This window comes from Mytilus galloprovincialis, chromosome 14 (genome assembly GCF_965363235.1).
Source record: "Mytilus galloprovincialis chromosome 14, xbMytGall1.hap1.1, whole genome shotgun sequence".
In the NCBI taxonomy this organism is placed as follows: Eukaryota; Metazoa; Mollusca; class Bivalvia; order Mytilida; family Mytilidae; genus Mytilus; species Mytilus galloprovincialis.
This window is the reverse complement of record NC_134851.1, coordinates 27,657,844-27,683,263: the sequence shown is the minus strand read 5'-3', so window position 1 is coordinate 27,683,263 and position 25,420 is coordinate 27,657,844. Positions and strand designations below refer to the sequence as shown.

The window sequence follows — 25,420 nt, the reverse complement described above, 5'->3', positions numbered from 1 at the left end:
CAGATCCCCACCCCTAAACCATATATATTCATGTATGGGACAATATAACAAATCAGATGAAATATAGGGGGAGTGCCTTGGGTCACCCCACCCCCTCCTGTTTGAGAATTTGAAACCTGTTGAGATCGCCACCTTTTAACCATATATTCATGTACGGGACAATATAACAATTCAAATGAAAGATAGGGGGAGTCCCTGAGGTCACTGTATACCCTTCTGTTTGAGAACTTGGAAATGGTCAAGATCCTTACCCCTAAACTATATATACTCATGTATGGGACAATATAACAAGTCAAATAATATATAGGGGAAGTCCCTGTGGTCACCCCAACCCTCCTGTTTGAGAACTTGGAAACGGTTGAGATCCCCACACCAAAACAATATATATTCATGTATGGGCCAATATAACTAATTAAATGAAATATAGATGGAGTCCCTGGGGTCACCCTACCCCTCCTGTTTGAGAACTTGGAAACCAATGAGATCCCCACCCCTAAACCATATATATTCATGTATGGGACAATATATATATAATACATATAATAAAATATAATTTTCATAAGTGGGGGCCCGCTCCAGTCACGCTTCAGTGATTTCCTATATAAGCAACCAATTTTTTTCCCAAACCTACCTGTTTGAGAACTTGAAAACCGTTGAGATCCCTAAATTATATATATTCATATGTATGGGACAAAATAACAAATCATTTACATTTACTATGGGCAGGTCAGTCAGACCTCACCTTTGATCCCTGTTGTAGTGAACATTTATCTAATTCGTGTCTCATAACTTTTGTACTATAGAACACAAACTCAGTTTTCTTTCCAGGGAAACCAGTCCATTCATACTATTACATGTTCATACTAAGTCAACTTGAATTTCTAGCAGTCAAATAAAACCAAGGTTAACTGCCAAGTAGAACAACTGCAATCATTGGGAACTTGTACCACTGCAGACTCACCATAAAAATATATACATTGATATATGCATTGCTTTTGAAACCTTGATAACATATAAATTATTTGCCTTAATAAATAAATCATTAGATAAACATGAATGTTCTATATATGAATGTTTAATGTTGAGGCAACATTGCCATAGTTTTCATAATTACGTATATATATACGGTTGCCTTGGTTTTTGGTTAACTGCCTTCAGCGCTTACAGTGCTTTGATTTTTTCTTGTACTTATTTAATTTCTCCAATGACAATGTGGGGACTTGGGGTATGTGAGCGTGCTCACTAAGGTTCTTTAATTTGTATTATTTCAGGGACCACATATTGCAGCAGTAACGTTAGCAGCTTATGAATGTAAATCTACAAACTTTCCAGAACCACCATATCCAACAGAGTATGTATAAAGTTTATTATACCCCACGCAACGAAGTTGCGGAGGGTATAATGTTTTTGACCCGTCCGTCCGTCCGCCAGTCAGTCCTGTTTCTTGTCATCGCAACTCCTCTCAAACCACACAACAGAATTTCACGAAACCTTTTCAGATAATAAGGACATACTATGTAGTTGTGCATATTGACGGGAAATTGTGATTCAATTTTTTTTCTAGGAGTTACGCCCCTTTGAACTTATTTACTTTAATGTACTACTGCAACAGTTTGTCATCTCAACTCCTCTGAAACCGCACAACAAAATTTCATGAAACTTTGTAGATAATAAGGACATACTACGTAGATGTGCATATCGACAGTAAATTACGATTCAATTTTTTTTCTAGGAGTTACGCCCCTTTGAAATTATTTGATCAATATACTACTGCAAGCTTTTGTCATCGCAACTCCTCTCAAACCACACAACAGAATTTCATGAAACCTTTTTAGATAATAAGGACATACTATGTAGTTGTGCATATCGACAGGAAATTACGATTCATTTTTTTTTCAGGAGTTACGCTCCTTTGAACTTATTTACTTTAATGTACTACTGCAACAGTTTGTCATCTCAACTCCTCTGAAACCACACAACAAAATTTCATGAAACTTTGTAGATAATAAGGACATACTATGTAGATGTGCATATCGACAGGAAATTACGATTCAATTTTTTTTCCAGGAGTTACGCCCCTTTGAAATTATTTGATCAATATACTACTGCAAGCCTTGTCATCGCAACTCCTCTCAAACCACACAACAGAATTTCATGAAACCTTTTCAGATAATAAGGACATACTACTTAGATGTGCATATCGGCAGGAAATTACGATTCATTTTTTTTCCCAGGAGTTACGCCCCTTTGAACTTATTTACTTTAATGTACTACTGCAACAGTTTGTCATCTCAACTCCTCTGAAACCGCACAACAGAATTTCATGAAACCTTTTCAGATAATAAGGACATACTACTTAGATGTGCATATCAACAGGAAATTACGATTCAATTTTTTTCCCAGGAGTTACGCCCCTTTGAACTTATTTGCCCAATATACTACTGCAACCTTTTGTCATCGCAACTCCTCTCAAACCACACAACAGAATTTCATGAAACCTTTTCAGATAATAAGGACATACTATGTAGATGTGTATATCGACAGGAAATTATGATTCAATTTTTTTTTTATACAATTTTTTTTTCTCATACTTATTTTATTTCTCCAATGACAATGTGGGGACGTGGGGTATGTGAGCGCGCTCACTAAGGTTCTTTAATTTAAAAATGTTGTGTTTAAAATTTTTATACCCCACCTAGGGGCAGTACCTTTTTAGGTCTGTGCGTCGTTTATTTGTCTGTCTATCCTGCTTCAGGTTAAAGTTTATGGTCAAGGTAGTTTTTGATGAAGTTGAAGTCCAATCAACTTGAAACTTATAGCATGTTCCCTATGATATGATCTTTTTTTATGTTAATGCCAAATTAGAGTTCTGTCCCCAATTTCACAGTCCACTGAACATAGAAAATGATAGTGTTAATAGGGTATCCGTGTACCATTGACACATTCTTGTTTGCTAATACTTCCCATATTTCTTAATTTAGTAAGATACATGTATCAATGGATTCAGTGAATGCTTTATAAAATTTTGATTTAAAGTTTCTGAAAGACTTGCTTACTCTTAAATTTCACGGAATAGTATGATTGTGTTAATCTTCCTAAATTTTTAACCTTCCAATATAAACAGTATCTTTAAGTAGTTGGAAAGTTATTTTTCATTTGATACTTTTCTACTTCATCAAAAACAAAGTTTTGTGTTCAGTAATATTTTGAAGATTAATTTTCCTGTTTGAATTGTTTTATTTTGTGAATGATAGGAATCAATTCTGAATTTTATAATTTTCTGGATTTTTTTTAATAAATTTCTTATGTTGAAATAGCATTTTTCTTTAATTTGCTTGTGTTTCTTTCCCTATTAGTTGTATGACATATAGTTTCTTAAATATTTATTATAAAAAAGAAGATGTGGTATGATTGACAATAAGACTACTCTCCTCAAGAAACCAAAATGATACAGAAACTATCATAGCAAATAAATAAACTCATCATATATATTTAGATAAAATTGAGAATGGATATAGGGAATGTGTTAAAGAGACAACAACCCAACCTGAGAGCAATATTCACCAAAGACCACCAATGGGTCATCAACACAAAGAGAAAAATCCTGCACCCATGGCATGCTTTAGCTGGCCTCTAAACAAAAATGTGTACTAGCTCAGTGATAATGGATGTTAAACCCGAAATATATAAATGAACTAAAATTAAAAATCATACAAGACTAACACAGGCCAGAGGCTCCTGACTTGGGACAGGCACAAAAATGCAAGAATATTTTTTATACCACACCATACAAGAAGTACTAATTATTGGATAATTTATATTATAGAGTGAGAGATTAAAAAAAATATATCTTTATGTTTCAGGGTGCTGGGACAGCACTTGGAGAATTGCCGCCCTATTTTATGGCAAGGGCAGCCAGGCTGTCAGGGGCAGATCTTGATGATGATGAGTTTGAAGAAATAGAAGAACTCATTCATGAGAAAAAAGAGCATCCTGAAGAATTAGTAAGTCTCACAGGTTATGGTCCGAGTGAGAGTGTGTACTGTTATTTTTGGCCTTTCATGTTTTTGTGGGTGCCTTCTAGTAATCACTCTGTTTTTTATGCCCCACCTACGATAGAGGGGCATTATGTTTTCTGGTCTGTGGCTCCGTTTGTCTGTCCGTTCGTCTGTGCATCCATTCAGGTTAAAGTTTTTGGTCAAGGTAGTTTTTGATGAAGCTGAAGTCCAATCAACTTGAAACTTAGTACACTTGTTGCTTATGATATAATCTTTCTAATTTTAATGCCAAATTAGATTATTACCCAATTTCACAGTCCATCGAACATGGAAAAGGATAGTGCGAGTGGGGCATCTGTGTACTTTGGACACATTCTTGTTCTGTCTATTTTATAATTTTTACTTTTGTCCTTTGTGCATTTTGTGTCAACTTTTGTGAAACCATTGACACGATTTAAAATGTAAGTGGCATTCTATCTTTTTTAAACTCCCCTTCCAACAACCTAAGCTTTTGAGGTTTAAATCTAGGAATCAGACTACCTATCTGTCTGTTGGTCACTTTACACAGTTGTAGAACTCTACCTGACAATGTTCATCTTGGTCGTATTATGATAGGGGAGATAATTGAACCTACTTCAATATTACAATATGTGGCACCGTACTCGGGCTTGCAAAATCAATAGTCTTACTGCAAATCTCAAATTGCTAGGCAGCAGTGCAAATTTTTAAGTACTTAAGGCAAGAATTTTGTGATGTTTGCTTACTTTGCGAAATGTTCTGAAAGAGTAGAGGGCACCTTTATTTCTTTTCAAATTCTTTAATGATTATCTGTTCCATACTAATATTCAATTAAAAATATTTACTAATAAATATCAAAATGTAATATAATTCATTAGACATTTCTTACTTCTATTCATAGCATTGCATAATGATGTATAAACTACATTTTTACGTAAGAAGTTATTTATTGGATTTGGTGTTTCAGACAGCTGCTGGCGGATAATTTGGCTACGGTCATCACACGTTCAAGCCATGAATAAATTGAACAGTAATTTACTAAAAGCTAACACCTAATATCAAGTTGTATTTTTTCCCCAATATTTATTATGGATCGGATTTCTACATGTTTTACATACTTACAATGAAATTGTTTATAATTTACACAAAAACTTTCCAATATTTTTTATTTTTTTATTTTGTGTTTATTTAGCATCTGTACAGTCATAACAGTGTTCTAGAATCCTTTTCAACATTTTGAACTATAAACATTTTAAACGACCATGATCTTGAAAGTTGAAGAATTTCACTGAGTGACAAAAAGGTTTTTCTGAATTCCTGTTGCAAAAAGGGAATGGGGACTTATCATACTGAGCTTTTTATGGTAATTGTCTCTTGTAAGTGTAACTCCTCTTTAACATCTATGCACAGACATTGATGATACTTTCTCTAATTTTTGTGCTATTTTCACATTTCCTGACCGGTGTGAGAAAAATATTTCTCCTCACTAGTGAAAAATCTGTTCTCGGCAAATGATCAGTCGAAATTTGATTATGACATCTAAATGTTTTTTTTTCTTCTGAATTGTCCTATGGTGACGCCATGAAAAAAGGCGGCAATGCCTGATGACGTCGCATATAAAGAACACAAGTTTCTGAAAATCTTTGAAAAAGAAGGATAAAAATCATTAGGGAAACAGATTCCGACACTATAACTCGTGTATTACGATATTTCTCCACTTGAGACAGTTAAATTTTAAGCCTCGTGCTTTAAATAATAAAATTTAACTGTCTCGAGTGGAGAAATATCGTAATACACTTGATGCAGTGTAGGAATCTATATAGATACAGTTGTTGAACACTACTTGACGGTGTAAACAAAGAAACGTTATCTTGTTCTTACTGTCCGAGTGAAGATAATATTATTTATGGTTTTGGGGATATCCATTTTAAAATTCACTAACAGTGTAGGTATTATACCTCCCTTTTTAAGGGAGCTGTATATAGTAATTGTATGTTTAACTTGTTGGTCTGTTTGTCTGTTCATTCTCATGTCTCATATTTGGACTGCTATATCTTCAGAAGTTTTTAGGCATCTTGTTTCTGAACCAGCATTGAAATGGATTTCATTTAAAAAAATTAAAGAATTTTTCTTGCATAATGATATTGAGCACATAAATAACCATATGCTACGTCTTAACAAAACTCACGACTTTGCTTCTTTGTTATGTTGGCTTGATTTGTCACACTTTTTACAGTGCTTAGAGGGTATGACTTTGTTAGCTTTGTTCACTGTGTTTGTTAGTTATTACTGTAATTAATAACATTAAAGGTACCAATTTTTCTGCACCAGATGTGCATTTTGACAAGAAATGACTCTTCAGCAATGCTTTAGGTGGAAATATTTGAAAATCCAAAACTTATAAAAAAAAAAATAAGAGCATATGACCTAAAACGAGGAAAATATAGCTAGAAGCAAATTAGCAACAAAAAATTTATCCATTATTTTAAATCAGTTCATATTTCAAGTAGATCTAGAGTTAACAATGGTTAAAAAGTAGAATTAAATGTGTCCAAATGCATTTAAATAGTAAACAAACAAGAAGGATTTGAAATTTCTGTTATCTCAAGCATGATAATTGGAAAAGAATTTTTAGGCAGTTAAGCTGCCTTATGCGAGCACCCTGGATTTGTGTTCTACCCAATAAATGCTGAAATACGTGCCATTGTTATTATCTAGCTGGATATTATGTTATTTATAACTTATTGGACATTTTTTTCATACTTTTCATTCTGGATTACAAAAAATATGACCAAAAAAACCTTAAATGATCGTCGATTTTCCCAAAAGTTTTGAAGTTGCACATAGGAAGTAGAGCACATTAGGAATCCTTATGTATTTTATTTTCCCCTGATCTCTTGGCTAAGATGTCAAAGAACAAATGTATGAAATATTTAATCGCCGAAAATCTCTAAAGATAAGTAGTTTAGATTTCCGAAATTGCAAAAGTCGTAGGAATATTGTTTGTCATCAATACGTAGTCATTTACGTCAGCAGTCTATTAAAATAAGTTCGACTGATCACGCTGTTGGCGGCAATTTTGAATTAGAATACGAAATTTCGTATCTTTTCAATTTGGACGCAGGGGTTCAAATAAGCGGTGGTCCGAGGTCTGCGACCTTCCATTTTTGCAGTCGGACTTTCTACTTGGTTACTTGCTACGCCCGACATGCCCGACGGACCTTGAAAGAAAATAAAAAATTAACTTTCCAAACATTTTTACCAAAGTTTTCTAATAAACGATCTCAAACTTATTTTCATCATTACTATCCATGACAGCGATGTTCAATTAGTTCAACCGCTAGATTTATACAGAAAATCGCCGACAAATAATGTGTAAATCCGAGTAAAATCGTATCCCACTCCATCTGTCAAAAACAACATTGAAAATAAAATGGCGGCCGGGGAAGACAATTACAATATCGGATCCGATTCCGGAAGCGGATAATGGTAATCCCGGGTTTGGCTATCATTTAAAAAAAATCCAGACAGGTGGCAAAATACATCTATGCATGGTAAATAAATATAAACACTAAAATTGAAAACCAAAAGATATATGTAAAAGAAAGAAAAAGGAGAAAACATTTTGTACACAAATTTTAATGTCAAAATCCAATACAATGTGACAGCTGGGAACAGTTTATCTAACAATATATATGTTCCTGGTAACAGTATAAATTTTCTTTATCAGTGATAAATGTTGGTAATGCATGTTAGATGCTTTTAAAGTTAAACATATTACTGCAATTTCAAGGGGTATTTTTTTCTTCTCAATTTTGATGGGTCAGTTAAAATAGATGGAAGTTTCTTATATAAAATAAAGATGTACATGTATGATTGCCAATGAGACAACTGTCCACAAGATACCAAAATGACACAGACATTAACAACTATAGGTCATCGTACTGCCTTCAACAATGAGCAAAGCCCATACCATTACCACATAGTCAGCTATAAAAGGCCCCGATAAGAAAATGTGAAACAATTCAAACGAGAAAACTAATAGCCTTATTTATATAAAAAAAATAACTATGAAACAAATATGTAACACATAAACAAACGACAACCACTGAATTACAGGCTCCTGACTTGGGACAGGCACAAATAGTGCAACTATATATATGATACCTGAATGTAAGCAAATCTTATTATATACAGTCCGCCAAAAGTTAAGCACCACCTATTTTTATTGCATCGAATTTTTTTCAAATATAAAAAATCAATGATTCCTCGAAAAAAAGAAAACAATCATATAGCAATTTTGCTAATGTATACCATAAACAAACCACAAATATAATTTTGGTCACTTATGAAGGTTCTATGCATGTAGGTTTTTCGTTCATATAAGTAGTGTTAATTACACAATTCAGAAACAGAATTTAAGTTTCACTGTGATTTTATTTTTTTACAACAATTGATTACCTAATACCAATAAAATTTTCTACACATAATCTTTGGTATGTTTGGTAAATTTAATGTCAATATTTGAGTCAATAGCATGTGTAACAACCTCTCTTCCGGTACAATTTCATAACACGACGTATCATTCTCGGTACAAGCCTTCAAAACTTTAGTTAACGAATCTGTTGCATTAAACAACAAATGCCACTTTAAAATCGACAAAATATTGTGAAGGTGGATCTCTGCGATTGAGATTTCCGCCAATGGCACCTCATACATGTTTGGTAGGGTTTTTGTATTGAGACATGCAAGGTCAAAACATAGTGTAAATGGCTTGTTGCTCTTTGGACTCGGTTAAAATCCGTGCCCTGTGTGGTCTAGCGTTGTCGTCCATGTACAAGGGTCTTGACAATGTTGACGCAAGTGGGGGATTATTAAAACAAGGGACTAAAATGTGTTAAGGCATCAAATCTCTGTATGTCTGTCCGTTTATGTTACCCATCAGAATATGCATACCCAGCTTATAACGGTATAAGAAGCAATCCCGTACTGGAACAACACCAGCACTGAATGCAGTCCTTGTGCAAACATTGTCTTGGTCATCGGCCGTTTTGTTTTCCAGCGAAATTCGTATTATGGGGTCTACTGACAGTAAAAGATACTGATTCCCATCTGACCAATGAGTGTTTTGTCAGCTTCCTATTTTCAAGCATAGAACGTCATTTTCCCATTGAAACCTGACGATAGAGTGCCTGCTTGTAATTACAGGTCTCTATACACCACGACTCGCTCTTAGGTTGCCTCTATGCAGTCGACGGACCAATGTACGAACACTAATACGACCACCTGGGGAAACAGTGTATTTGTTAACTCAGAGATGACCTTTAATAAAAGGTTGCTTGACTGCTTTATCGGAGTTCAATCTTTTTTGTCGTAATGAATTTTCTTAGTGTGTGTTAAGGGTAATTCATAACACCAAACATACATTTTTTTTTCGAAATTGTTAAAAAAATATTGCCAATTATATTTCGGTGGTGCTTAACTTTTGGCGGACTGTATATATAGGTGGAGTCCATTGGGCCACTCTGCCTCCTCCTGTTTGATAACTTTGAAACGGATGAGATCCCCAACCCTCGACCATATACATTCATGTATGAGACTAAATAAATAATCAAATGAAATATAGGGGAAGTCCCCAGGGTCACCCCACCCCCTCATGTTTTAGAACTTGGAAACAGTCGAGATTCCCACCCCTAAACCATATTTATTCATGTATGGGACAATATATAATTAATCAAATGAAATATAGTGGGTGTCCCTGGGGATCACCCCATCCCTCCTGTTTGATAACTTGGTAACGGTCGAGATCCCTATCCCTAAGCCATATATCTTCATGTAGTGGACAATATAACAAATCAAATGAAATATGTAGAGGGAGTCCCTGGGGATCACCCCACCCCTCCTATTTGAGAACTTGGAAACGGTCGAGATCCCCACCCCTAAACCATATATATTTATGTATGGGACAAAATAATAAATCAAATCAAATATGTAGAGGGAGTCCCTGGGGATCACCCCACCCGTCCTATTTGAGAACTTGGAAACGGTCGAGATCCCCACCCCTAAACATATATATTTATGTATGGGACAATATAACAAATCATATGAAATATAGGTGGAGTTCGTAAGGCCACTCTCCCCCTTCCGGTTAGAGAATTTGGAAACAGTTGAGATCACCAATTTTAAACCATATATATTCATGTATGGGACAATATAACAAATCAAAGGAATAATGTGGGGGTTCCTAGGGTCACTGTTCATCCTCCTGTTTGAGAACTTGGAAACATTCGAGATCCTCAACCCTAAACCATATTTATTCATGTATGGGACAATATAACTATTCAAATGAAATATAGGGGGTTCCCTGGAGGTCATCCCACCCCTCCTGTTTGAGAACTTGGTAACGGTCATGATCCCCACCCCTAAACCATATATATTCATGTATGGGACAAAATAACAAATCAAATGAAATATAGATGGAGTTCGTGGGGCCACTCTACCCCTTCCTGTTTGAGAATTTATAATGGTCGAGATCCACTATCTTAAACCATATATATTTATGTATGGGATAATATTACAAATCAAATAAATTATAAGGGGGTCCCTATGGTCACTGTACACCCTCCTGTTTGAGAACTTGGAAAAATTCGAGATCCTCACCCCTTAACCATATATACTCATGTATGGGACTATATAACAAATCAAATGAAATATAGGGGAAGTCCCTGTGGTCACCATACCCCTCCTGTTTAAGAACTTGGAAACAGTTGGGATCCCAACCTCTAAATAAAATGAAATATAGGGAGAGTCCCTGCAGTCACCCCACCCCTCCTGATTGAGAAATTTTAAACAGTTGAGACCCCCACCTTTAAATTAAACCATATATATTCATGTATGAGAACTGATCAAATGAAATAAAGGGAGAGTCCTTAGGGTCACCCTACCCATTCCTGTTTGATAACTAAGTGTACTGTTGAACACATACAAACTCAGATTTCTTTCTAGGGAAGCAAGTCTATTCATACTTTTACAAGCTCGTACTAAAGTCAATTTGAACTTCTAACAGTCAACCAATACTAACGTTAACGAACTGCAATCATTGCAAACTTGTACCACTGCAGACTCATGACCATGAAAAAAATATACTTGATATATATATATATATGTGTTGCTTTTAAAAACTTTGACAAAATATGAATTATTTGCCTCAATGATTAATTCGTTAAATGAACATAAATGTACAATATATGATTGTTTAATGTTTGTTCTTTTTAAAAAAATCTTCAAAAAACAATTTGAAGCGACAATATTTGTCTTATTATATAAACTTCTGCCAAGTTTGCCTCTGCTTTTTTTTTTTACTTAACTGCCTACAGCGCCTTTGGTGCTTTGATTAATATATTCTTGTCTATTGTTTTATTTTTTATTTTCAGGGATTTATGGAAAAATCTAAATTAGCTGTACATAACCTTGTACAGAAAGTTGGATTCTTTGGTATCTTAGCCTGTGCATCGGTAAGTACTGACCCCAAGGGTGACTGGGGAATAGAAATATGGTCACTTGGTCTTCTCTCGACTGGCAGTAAAACGCTTGCTGAAGTGGGGTGTCCGTTTGGCTGTGCGGGATGTATCAAGTTCGCAGTCACGTCCGGTCAGAATGGGGACGTTAAATCCGATGTCTCGTGTAGAGAGAGTGCCACGCTCTTTGCACGTAAAGAACCCTTGCAACAACTCTTTGAGGGGTCCGTAGGTGGCCTGTTGCAAGGCAAAATTTCTTTCCCTATCCAATAAACCCTCATTTTCCAGTGGCAGTCCAAATTTCCCCGACCATCATCCCAGATGGCCTCTATTGTGACAAGACCTACCTATTGTATTTATTGTGAACTTGTTCTCGTCCTGAATATGCATGAAATAATTGCCACTGGACGTTAAGCAACCAACAATCAATCAATCAATCGGTAAGTACTAAGCTAGATAAACATTACTGGGGTTTCTATGTAAGGTTTAATCTTAATAAATGGTACTTTTAATTTGTGTCTGAAATTCTGAATACTGTAAACCAACTTAATTTCGCAACTGATTAATTTTCGCGACTCTTGGGGGAAGAAAAATAACGCGAAATTAAATCGTCGCGAATATGTATAACTTGGATCTTTCCTTATTAAACTATATCAAGTTAACTAAAAAATCGCGAAATTAAATCGCCGTGAAGTAGACTAGCTGGAGATAAACGCGAAATAAAGTATCCGCGAAAATAAGTTGGTTTACAGTATGCAGGTATTAATCTTAAAAACATCACTTCTGGAAAAACTTTTCCAAACGACAAAACATTTTTTCTATAAACATGGTCAATTTGTCCATTATCAGACAAAAAAACATGCTTTATTTTAATCTGTGCCTCTTTGTTCTTTAATTCTATTTTTAAATCTGTATAAGAAGTCTGTCAGTTAAATATATGAGTTGCAGATGCTCAGATGTTGGTACATATCTATTGATAAAATATTAAATATAGGCTAATTTTAGAAATTGGTATTGTAATCTTTTAAACATTGAAAAAGCATAGATTTTATTTAAGCTTACTTCATTGTGAAACTGGATTGCCTCTGAATTTGTATAAATTCAATTTTGATTGTTTTGATTATAAATTTTACTTTTTTTTACAGATACCAAACCCTCTGTTTGATTTGGCAGGAATAACATGTGGTCATTTTCTCATTCCATTTTGGACATTTTTTGGTGCAACATTAATAGGAAAAGCTGTTATTAAAATTCATATACAGGTAAGTTCTATGTTATGTTGTTGGGTAGCTATATCATAAAGAATACTCATTTATTGTAATTCATACACATTTGCAGTGTACTATAGAACTAGAGGCTCTAAAGAGCCTGTGTCGCTCACCTTGGTCTATGTGAATATTAAACAATGGACACAGATGGATTCATGACAAAATTGTGTTTTGGTGATGGTGATGTGTTTGTAGATCTTACTTTACTAAACATTCTTGCTGCTTACAATTATCTCTATCTATAACAGTACTTTCTGTGGAAAATGTTATTGAAAATCTTCAAATTTTAAGAAAATTGTTAAAAATTGACTATGAAGGGCAATAACTCCTCAGGGGATCGTCGTCGTCGTCCGAATACTTTTAGTTTTTGCACTCTAACTTTAGTAAAAGTGAATGGAAATCTATGAAATTTTAACACAAGGTTTATGACCACAAAAGGAAGGTTGGTATTGATTTTGGGAGTTTTGGTCCCAACATTTTAGGAATTAGGGGCCAAAAAGGGCCCAAATAAGCATTTTCTTGGTTTTCGCACTATAACTTTAGTTTAAGTTAATAGAAATCTATGAAATTTTGACACAAGGTTTATGACCACAAAAGAACGGTTGGGATTGATTTTAGGAGTTTTGGTTTCAACAGTTTAGGAATTAGGGGCCAAAAAAGGGCCCAAATAAGCATTATTCTTGGTTTTCGCACAATAACTTTAGTTTAAGTAAATAGAAATCAATGAAATTTAAACACAATGTTAATGACTACAAAAGGAAGGTTGGTATTGATTTTGGGAGTTAAGGTCCCAACAGTTTAGGAATTAGGGGCCAAAAAGGGACCCAAATAAGCATTTTTCTTGGTTTTCGCACCATAACGTTAGTATAAGTAAATAGAAATCTATGAAATTTAAACACAAGGTTTATGACCATAAAAGGAAGGTTGGTATTGATTTTGGGAGTTTTGGTCCCAACAGAATAAGGGGCCCAAAGGGTCCAAAATTAAACTTTGTTTGATTTCATCCAAATTGAATAATTGGGGTTCTTTGATATGCCGAATCTAACTGTCATGACTGTGTATGTAGATTCTTAACTTTTGGTCCCGTTTTCAAATTGGTCTACATTAAGGTCCAAAGGGTCCAAAATTAAACTTAGTTTGATTTTGACAAAAAATGAATCAGTTAGGTTCTTTGATATGCTGAATCTAAAAATGTACTTAGATTCTTGATTATTGGCCCAGTTTTCAAGTTGGTCCAAATCGGGGTCCAAAATTAAACTTTGTTTGATTTCATCAAAAATTGAATAAATGGGGTTCTTTGATATACCAAATCTAACTGTGTATGTAGATTCTTCATTTTTGGTCCTGTTTTCAAATTGGTCTACACTAAAGTCCAAAGGGTCCAAAATTAAACTTAGTCTGATTTTAACAAAAATTGAAATCTTGGGGTTCTTTGATATGCTGAATCCAAAAATGTACTTAGATTTTTTATTATGGGCCCAGTTTTCAAGTTGGTCCAAATCAGGATCTAAAATTATTATATTAAGTATTGTGCAATAGCAAGTCTTTTCAATTGCACAGTATTGCGCAATGGCAAGAAATATCTAATTGCACAATATTGTGAAATAGCAAATTTTTTTTTAATTAGAGTTATCTTTCTTTGTCCAGAATAGTAAGCAAGAAATATCTAATTGCAAAATATTGTGCAATAGCAAGATTTTTTTTTAATTGGAGTTATCTTTCTTTGTCCAGAATCAACTTAAATCTTTGTTATATACAATATACAATGTATATTCACTTTTTACTACCAACTGATAAATTAAAATAATCTTTACCATTCAGTGATAACAAGCAGTTTTTTTTACATCTTAATATTTTATGATGTATTTAAATGAGTAGTTATTGTTGCAAACTCCATTAGAAATTTTAATTGAGATTAGTTTTGGAATAAGGGAAAGGGGGATGTGATTAAAAAAATTGGGTTCAATTTTTCTCATTTGAAATTTCATAAATAAAAAAGAAAATTTCTTCAAACATTTTTTTGAGAGGTTTAATATTCATTCTGTGTCAGAAACCTATGATGTGTCAACTATTTAATCACAATCCAAATTTAGAGCTGAATCCAGCTTGAATGTTGTGTCCATACTTGCCCCAACCGTTCAGGGTTCAACCTCTGCGGTCGTATAAAGCTACGCCCTGCGGAGCATCTGGTTTTTCTGATGAACACATGAAGAAGGAGCTCACTTCTTTCAATGCATACATACACATTCTCAGTCAAATTCAGTGTTTACAGTCAAATATGCCAGATTACATGTACATGTATATAATTTATTTGTTAAGCATGAAGGATTATGATACAAAATGTGAATTGTATGCAATTATTCATATTTGCTAGACAAATAAATAGCTTATACTGCAAAAGTATCTGTTTTCACCACATAAATGTCATTATGGTGTCATTTGTTTACATCACAACACCATTTGTATTTATATACTATACATGTAGATAGTGTAAAAAAAATAAAACTCTGGAACGATGAACAGAAAATGGAACATTAACAATGATTAAAAAAAAAATGGTATTTTTACCTAATAGTGATATGATAGTGGGATTTTGTATTGACAGTTTTTATGGACATTTACTTTTAGATATACCTTGGAGTATGGAACATATACCTTTGTTATACATGTATCTTTCTTTTTTGTTACAGTATCGAGAAAAACAGAGTGATTGGTTTGGTCAGCATGGTAAGAACTGACATGTGACAGTTTGCATCATGGGGGATCCTAATGGAAAATTGTGTGTAAGTAAAATAAAATCTCTTATGTCTGAGATTTTTATTTCATGTACATTAATTATAACCCATGGATCAAAGTTCTGTAGGGTATAATGTTTTTGACTTTGTCCATCAGTCCTGTTCTAGTCATCCCAACTCCTCTGAAACCACTCAACAGAATTTTATAAAACTCTGTAGATAACAAGAACAAAATATGTAGATGTGTTTATCGACAGAAAATTACGATACACTGTTTTTTCTTTCATTACAATACATTGCAATATCAAAAAAAAAAATGTCAGATTTTTATAAATAAGCAAGTTATAATATAACTTCTGAATGAATTAAAATAAATCGTACACAATCGTCTTTGGATGCGTTATATGTGGGCACACTGTGACCATGTGATTGTTTCAAATCATCAATCATTTGATTCAAATGTCATGAATGTGGGAGATTAATAAATGATGTAAAAAAATCTGTAAACACATAAACATGATAAAGACAAGAAGAAGAATTTAAAATTTGCAAATCCAAAAACAAACAAAATTTGCAGAGTTTTCTCCAGCTGGGATGCGTTGGTTTTTATTGAGTCCTAAGTTAAATTATGACCATATTTGTTGACCATTGTAACAACTAGATATGGCTTTTTATTCCCTCTATGTCATGTGTGCGTTTTTGAAATTTGCATGTGAATATTAACAGAACTTCTCATTATTCATGTTATTACCATGTAAATATTTTTTGTAAAAAATGCAAAATAACTTCAAAATGTATGTACACATTATACTTATGATACTTTTTTTTCTTGTAGCACAGAACCTTTACTCATTTGTTTAAATCCGAGAAATAAGATTGGTTTACTGTGGCATCAATTCTAGAAAACACCTTTTCCACTGTTAAGCTACAAGTTCCAAATATAAGAGATACTTTTGTCATCCTACTTACACCTGAAATATACTTTTATTAATTGTTGCAATGCCAATGGCGTCTTTGCAGGGTTACTCACACTAACAAAGAAATTCACTTATGTTAAATCAGGGTACTCACCATTTGACCATGACCTTAGGATGAAAGACAACAGCCAAAGCACCCTTCCTTTGCTTTTAATTTTTTTCCCCAATAATACATGTACATGTATGATTTTGTATACATTATTGTTCTTCTAAAACTTCATGCAATGAAAATAGCATGAAATATATGCTTTCAAAATGTTGCTAAACATTTCTTTGTTCATATCTCGCAAAAGTGTAATTATCTTCTTTTCATACTGGAACCATTCACATGTGCTTTGATACAATGACCATATTTCTGGCGACTACATGATGTTTGGCTAATTAAAATGATTAAAATCTTTTTGTAAGTGCTGTTATACATAACAAAAAAAGTAGAATAACAGAAATACTGAAATCCAAGAAAAATCCTACAACAACCATGACAACTGACAAAATCTAATCACCAAATTCATCAAGCAACATAATCCAACGTTAACAGTTCTGAATATAAGTTACACAATACTTTACAATTGTTAAGCACTGGTTATGTTTCATGCTATTTAAAATCCTAATAATTATAAACAACCTTGGCTTATGTAGTTAGGATTAATTTCTGCAAGCACTTAGTATAATAAACATACTGCCCTCAATTGATGCAATTCTGGGCTGGCAAACAACTGCATTCAGAAATATTAATTCAACACTTGCAACGTTGTCTTAATGTTAGATTTATTTTTCTTTATTGGATATTGTACCTCAACACTTAAGACAGTATATATATTTACTACATATTTATTTTTGTATTTTTTTTCTTTTCTAGATCAGATAACACAGGATGTTACCACTGTGGTATGACTATCAATTCATGGCATTAGTGAGCCGAAAGGTTTGTAAATATTGTAGCTTTGCCTTTTATTTTTCAACCTTTTATTTTTAATTTTGTGTTAAATGAGGTCTTAATTTCCATTTAAGTTAAATATTTCTTTACAATTATGGAAACAATGCTGAATTTTCTGTTTCCATTCTCTAACTGAAGTTTGCATCAACCAAATAATATAAAAAATGTATACACAATGCTTATTCACACAAATTTTTAATGAAGCATGAATTTGGGTACATTCACTTTTAACGTTATGGGTTTATATGTCCGTTTGATACAACCGCAAAAATAATTAAAAAAAATTTAGTTGATATTTGTTATACGTTGTTGTCATCTGCCTTGTTGAGCGTCATCCAAGACCAATGATTTCGGGATAATAACTTTAGTATTTATAAGTAAATAGAAATCTATGACCACAAAAGGAAGATTGGGATTGATTTTTAGAGTTTTGGTTCCAACAGTTTAGGAATGAGGGGCCAAAAGGGTCCAAAATTAAACTTTGTTTGATTTCATCAAAAATTGAATTATTGGGGTTCTTTGATATGCCGATTCTAATCGTTTATTTAGATTTGTGATGTCTGGGCCCCTTTATGAAATTGGTCCACATTGAGTTCTAGAGGTTCCAAAATTGAACTTTCTTTGATTTCATCAAAAATTGAATTGTTGGGGTTCTTTTTAAAATATGCTGAATCAAATCATGTATTTAGATTTTGTATATTGGACCATAGCAGGTAAATGTCCAATTTAATTTTTTTAAGTTCTAACACAACATTCATTGTGTGTCAACTAGCTATGTAGGCCAAAAATTAATTATTGTTTGTTTCCCTTTCCACGACTAACCCTGTAAAATCACTGCAACACGAAAATTTTTATTGGCCATTCTTGTCCAAATTTTTTTTTTCTATGTTGGTTTTTAGTGATATCTTTCCGATGCGTTGGTTTTTTTTTATACCTTTCTGATGCTGCAGTCATCAAACGTTTTAAATCAAAGCTTTTTTGCTTTGAAGCTTCTATATGATTTGGAATCAAGGAAAACAAACATAATGCCTTGCCACATGATTTGTGTTGTGTGCAAGGGTGATCTTAAATCTGAAGCATCTTTCAACCCACTGAGTGCACCTTGATTGGATTTGTCTTTAACCTCTGTTCCTGTTTAAAGGATAAAATCTTTTGAGTAAAAATAGTCTGAGACGTCTGAACAGGTTGAGCACAAGTCAGGAAATATATTTCCTGCTTTCAGAGAACGTCCCTGATTTCTGGTGTAAAAAAAAAGTTTAAATGTGATTTCATTTTTATGCCCCACCTACGATTGCCCCACCTACGATAGTAGAGAGGCATTATGTTTTCTGGTCTGTGCCTCCGTTCGTTCATTCGTTAGTTCGTCCATCTGTGTGTCCGTTCGCTTCAGGTTTAAGTTTTTGGTCAAGGTAGTTTTTGAAGAATTTGAAGTCCATTCAGCTTAGTACACATGTTCCCCATGATATGATCTTTCTAATTTTAATGCCAAATTATAGTTTTGACCCAAGTTTCATGGTCCACTGAACATAGAAAATGATAGAGCAAAGTTCAGGTTAAAGTTTTTGATCAAGGTAGTTTTTTAACTTTAACTTTCTTAAACTATCCTGGGTTTGTACCAAACTTGGACAGAAGCTTGTTTATGATCATAAGATAGTATCCAGAACTTAATTTTGTAAAAAATTAAATTCATTTTTTCGGTATTTTTCGGGCGTCAATCAAATGTTGTCCGTGCATTAACTCATGAACCGTTCAACCAAAGCTTTTAAAATTTTAATATGTTGTTACTGACAACTAAATGAAGGTCAAGTTCAATAATGGCGATTTTGACTTTTACCGTTCAGGAGTTATGGTTCTTGAAAGATTGAAAAATGGTTTTTCCAGTCGTGTCCGTGCATTTACGCATGAACTGTTCTACCAAAGCTTCCCAAATTTTAATATGTTGTTACTGATGACAAAATGGAGGTCAAGTTCAATAATGACGATTTTGACTTTTACCGTTCAGGAGTTATAAAGACTGAAAAATGGAGTTTCCAGTCGTGTCCGTGTATTTACACATGAACTGTTCTACCAAAGCTTCCCAAATTTTAATATGTTGTTACTGATGACAAAATGGAGGTCAAGTTCAAAATGACGATTTTGACTTTTACCGTTCAGGAGTTATGGTTCTTGAAAGATTGAAAAATGGTGTTTCCAGTCATGTCCGTGCATTTTCTCATGAACCATTCAACCAAAGCTTTTGAAATTTTTATATGTTGTTACTGATGACAAAATAGAGGTCAAATTCAACATGTTCAATAATGACGATTTTGACTTTTACCGTTCAGGAGTTATGGTTCTTGAAAGATCGTAAAATGGCGTTTCCATTCACTTTATTGCATTTACTCATGAACCATTCAATCTAAGCTTTTCTAATTTTAATATGTTGATACTGATGACAAAATGGAGGTCAAATTTGATATTGACGATTTTCCCTTTCACCATTCATCAGTAATGGTTCTTGTGATATTGCTAGGACACAAATAAATGTTAATAAATCCGGTTTGCTGTCGTTGTGACAGCCTCTTGTTTTCCTTTTTTTGTTCAGCCTGCGATTTACAGCAAAAGTAGGTGAGACACTGGGTTCCGCGGAACCCTTACGAATTTTTTCATTACAAATTTTATTCATCACACTATTAGTTATTGCTTTATGATATGGTACAAAAATCAACTAAAAAAATCAATTTTGTTTGCCCCCAGGTGACTTTTAATATGTTTATAGCATTGAAAAAGCTCCAAATTATCTCCCTTTGATGCAAGAATACATTTTTTTGGCATTAAAGTTGAAATATCTTTTTTAAATCATCGATGACCTATATTTTTTATTATTGTTTTCAAAAAGCTGTACATAAACTAAATACTTGTAAAATTTAAGCGATTTCTGTAATTTAGTTCTTTTTTTATTTCGATATTACCTCTTTTTCTCCTATTAGTTCAACAGTAAATAAGGACATTAACAAAAAATTATGCTTCTTTCAGAGGCAGATTGTTAGCGTAAATGAACGGTGACCCAATTTTTTTATTTCATTTTTAGCTCACCTGGCCTAAAAGGCCATGTGAGCTTTTCTCATCACTTGGCGTCCGTCGTCGTCGTCTCTCGTCGTTACCAATTTTTCAAACATCTTCTCCTCTGAAACTACTGAATGGATTTGGATGAAACTTAGCATGATAGTTCCTTAGATTATCCTGCACAAAGTGTGTGCTTCGATTTTTGATCCGTCAAAAAACATGGCCGCCCTTACTTTAAATAGAACATAGGGGTCAAATGCAGTTTTTGGCTTATATCTCAAAAACAAAAGCATTTAGAGCAAATCTGACATGGGGTAAAAATGTTCATTAGGTCAAGATCTATCAGCCCTGAAATTTTCAGACGAATCAAACAAACCATTGTTGGGTTGCTGCCACTTAATTGGTAATTTTAAGGAAATTTTGCAGTTTTTGGTCATTATCTTGAATATCATTATAGATAAAGATAAACTGTAAACAGCAAAAATGATCAGCAAAGTAAGATCTACAAATAAGTTAAAAATGACCAAAATTGTCAATTGACCCCTTAAGGGGTTATTGTCCTTTAATGACAATTTTTTCACAATTTGTTCATCATATTTGCTAACTTTAAAAAATCTTCTCCTCTAAAACTACTCAACCAAATTCAACCAAACTTCAACTGAATGATCAGTAGGGTGTATAAAATAAAGTTTGTGTTTTATTTTCTATTTTGTCTAAAAACATGGCCGTCATGGCTAAAAATAGAACACAGGGTAAAATGCAGTTTTTGGCTTATATCTAAAAAACTCCAGCATTTAGAGCAAATAAGACTAGAAGTTAAAATATTTATTAGGTCAAGGTCTACCTGTCCTGAAATTTTCAATTTGCAATTTGCAAAAAAAATAATTTCTTGTGCTACTTCCAAAAAATAGAAAATATTCTGACTAGAAAAAAAACCATGTCCCCCTACAAGTTAAATGGTCCATGCCTAACTGTTATTAATGAAATCATTTAACTGTTTTGCTGTTATTGGAGCCCCTTGCCCCTTCTCAGCAGTGGAATAAATCCAAATCATGAATGAAGAAATTCGAAAGAATAACAATTTAATAATGTAACAATAACAATTTTATTGTTAAAATTCTTTTATTGTAACTATAATGTAATAAAAATAACGTCCTGCCGCTCTTCTTGTATGCATATTATATTAGAAGGAAACATGTAAACATGGTAGAACTTGTATTTCTAATATTGAAGAATTGTTAGCTGTACATGTTTGCCTGGCATGGTTCAATATGTTCAATAAGGCATTGTTTACCAGGTGAGCGATTCAGGCTCTTGAGAGCCTCTTGTTCTATTAAGTATATGATAAAGTTCATTTATCATGTTTATAGAAAAATATAAAGAAATCATATATTAGAAAGAAAAAAAAGATTTATACTGGAGAGCCCCCTTAATATAAACATATTTTATTTGTAATCATCAAAGGGAATGAGACACAAGCTAAGACTTATGATGTCTTCTTTGGTATCTTTTCTTGTCTACATGAAATTTTATTTTGCTGTTATCACAGTACAGGCAATTACTGAAAACTGTAATATTACTTTTTTATATAATATTACAAGTAAAAGTAATATTACAAAAAATAGTAATATAATTCTTATATTACTAAAACCTGTAATATTGTTATATTACTGAAATGTGTAATATAGTCTCCATATTACATAAAACAGTAATATTACTAGAAAATGCCTATATTACATAGAACTGTAACATAAGGCTAAAAATCACTAGGTTTTCATACTTTAATTACTATAATAATTTAGACATATGATGATAATAAATCAATTATTAAACAATTCCAAATAATAATAATAATCCAATTAAAGTACATAGTATCAATTCAAAATAAAAAATCCAAAGTAAAACTATTTTCTCCTTACAATGTAAAATATAAAATAAATGCCAAATTTACTAAATCATAAAATGAACTTAATCTCAAAATCAAAATATAAAAGTCTTTAAAAGTATTTTCTAAAATTAAATTATGATTCAGAGATAAATTTTGTCTCAACACTGCACAGTCAACTAGTAGACTGGTAAAACAATCTTTTAGGTCTAGTATAATGACATGAGCATGACGAGTAGTGTGAGGTTACGCTTCCAGAACACTGACTGCTATCTTAAAATATTCTCAAAAATAAAAGGGGAGTCAAAAAATACATTTTTGTCCAAACACTAAAAAGTCAACTGGAAGACTGATCGTCAGTCCTACAGGTCCAGTATAATAGACTTTAGCAGTGCAAGTTTGTGTTTCCGAAGGGTGACTGCTCTTCCAAAATTTTGCAACGATATTTATACTAAAACACAAAATAACTCAATTTATCCCGACATGTTAATATTACTCTCATTAGCAAAAATAGACTTTAATTAACAACGCCTAATCATATAATGTTTTGATAAAATCTGTGGATGCTAATTGTCGAGCCTGCAACTTTTGTTGCAGAAAGCTCGACATAGGGATAGTGATCCGGCGGCGGCGGCGGCGGCGGTGTTAGCTAACTTCTTAAAAGCTTTATATTTTAGAAGGTGGAAGATCTGGATGCTTCATACTTTGTATATAGATGCCTCATGTTACGAAGTTTCTGTCAGTCACATGTCCAATGTCCTTGACCTCATTTTCATGGTTCAGTGACCACTTGAAAAAAAAGTTCAGATTTTTTGTAATGTTGAATTCTCTCTTATTATAAGTAATAGGATAACTATATTTGATATGTGCGTACCTTGAAAGGTCCTCATGTCTGTCAGACAGTTTTCACTTGACCTCGACCTCATTTCATGGATCAGTGAACAAGGTTAAGTTTTGGTGGTCAAGTCCATATCTCAGATACTAGATGGAAGGACTGTAAGGTGTACATGTCCAACTGGCAGGTGTCATCTGAACTTGACCTCATTTTCATGGTTCAGTGGTAAGTTATATTAATCTGAAGATCTGTTTACTTTTTTGTGATGATTCTTTATCTTATTTTAGAGTGATCATGTTTATTAAAAATACATGTTGTGCCGTATCTCAGAAACTATTTATGATTATTCCATAAATCTTCACACACTTTTTAGTTATATTAAAACCACAAAAGGAAGATTCAGATTTTTTTTTTGGTGGTGATGGTCCAAACTGTTTAGGAATTACGGGCCAAGACCAGTATTTTTCTATCTATATCTATATAGTCAATCTAGACTTCAAAAAAAGAGTGACGAAAGATACCAGAGGAACAGTCAAACTTATAAATCAACTAAAATAAATTGACAACATGCACCTGGCTAAAAATAAAAAAGACAAACAATAGAACACATGACACAACATAGGAAAATAAAGAATAAGCAACACGAATCCCATCAAAAATTGGGGGTCATCTCAGGTGCTCCGGAATGGTAAGCAGATTCTGCTCCACATGTGGCACCCGTCATGTTGCTTATGTAATAACAAGTCCGGTAAATAGTCTAACTTGGTAGGTCACATTCATGAAAGGGAAGGGGATTGTAGTAACAACATAAGGAACATATCCGATATCATTTGTGAAACAGTTATTTCATAACTTCAACTTATTAATACCTCAAGTAGAAGGTTGCATTGGGATTTTCACACCAAAATGTATGTCGCTTGAAAAATGTCTCACTGAGTCATGAAATGTTTACAGATATGGTGTGTCTGAATGATCTTGATGTGAATGTTTCTTTAAATTTAATTTCTTATTGTCTGTTGATAAGTTTATCTTGCTGTTAAAAAGTGTTATACAATAGTATATATACATGTGTATATTTAAAAAACTGACTGCATGACAAATCTCAAGTGACTTAAGAAAATAATGTGATTCTAATTGTCTAGTTTATTGAAATATTTTCTTCTTTTTTCACTTTTTTTATAATTTATTGTCTTAGTTCACTTTTTTGAAAATTTTGCTTTTCAATGTTTTATATACTCATCCTCTAATGCTGTTTTATTTGATATTTTAGCAATCCATGGTGAATTTAAGTCACCCAGAAATACTGACAATAAAGAATGTAGCAAAAGATAATGCTGGATGGTATGGTTGCTTGATTTCTAATCCACTTGGTAGATATTACCAGACTGCCTGGCTAACAGTTTTAGGTAAAGGCTTAGATAAGAATGAGAAATGTTTGTTTTTCACCAAGAAATAATACGTCTTAGAGCAAAATATTCACATAAAAATGATTTAATCGTTTGGAGAATTTAATTATCAATTTTCGATTACATCATTATCAATAAATTTTTTATAGACTGTCATAAAAATAGGAGGTTTGGCATCATGAAAATTGGAAATGTACAGTTTTTTCTAAAAAAATTAATTCTTTTAATGCCGCCACAACTGAAACGTCATATTATTTTACCCCTGTCAGTGTCTCTCTGTATGTCCTTCCCATTATGGGTGTACAGTTATTCCACTTAACTCCTCCTACAGTTTGAATTCTAGGAAGTTTTCACTCTGATGTCTGTTTGTAGTCTTTGTACATGTATTGAAGGTGTGCATGTGGTCAGGGTTTTGATTTTGTTTAATATTTGCTCTTAATCATTTTTTGTAGTAGTTACTTGCATAAGGGGAGCTCGCATACAGATAATTGTCCTACAGTTTTATGCTAGGAAAAAGTAAAAACACAAAAATACTGAACTCTGAGGAAAATTCAAAAAGGAAAATCAAAAATCAAAAGGCAAAATCAAAAGTCCAAGCACATCAAAAGAATGGATAACAACTGTTAGGAAGTGTTCACTTAGTTGGTGGTTTTTCCATTTTTTGTGCATGGGGTCAGGATTTTGATTCTTATTTATATTTGCTCTTTTGGGTGATAATATAATTTACCTTTGTCATATTTAAGGTAAAGTGTTAGACAGTTATTTTTAAATAAGACTTTGCATCTGCAGGGGCATCATT

At 33.1% G+C, this 25,420-nt stretch overlaps 1 protein-coding gene across 1 annotated transcript in view; it reads left to right on the top strand.

Annotated features, from left to right (window-relative positions):
• Positions 1–24,611, top strand: part of LOC143059418 (vacuole membrane protein 1-like) — a 40,841-nt gene extending 16,230 nt beyond the window's left edge. Inside the window, exons 4-10 of the mRNA XM_076232906.1 lie at positions 1,272–1,355; positions 3,864–4,004; positions 11,450–11,530; positions 12,679–12,795; positions 15,492–15,584; positions 17,373–17,438; positions 24,486–24,611. Coding sequence (XP_076089021.1) covers positions 1,272–1,355; positions 3,864–4,004; positions 11,450–11,530; positions 12,679–12,795; positions 15,492–15,539 — 471 coding nt within the window. The 3' untranslated portion in view covers positions 15,540–15,584; positions 17,373–17,438; positions 24,486–24,611. The remainder of the gene's footprint in view (positions 1–1,271; positions 1,356–3,863; positions 4,005–11,449; positions 11,531–12,678; positions 12,796–15,491; positions 15,585–17,372; positions 17,439–24,485) is intronic.
• Positions 24,612–25,420: the final 809 nt, after the last annotated feature.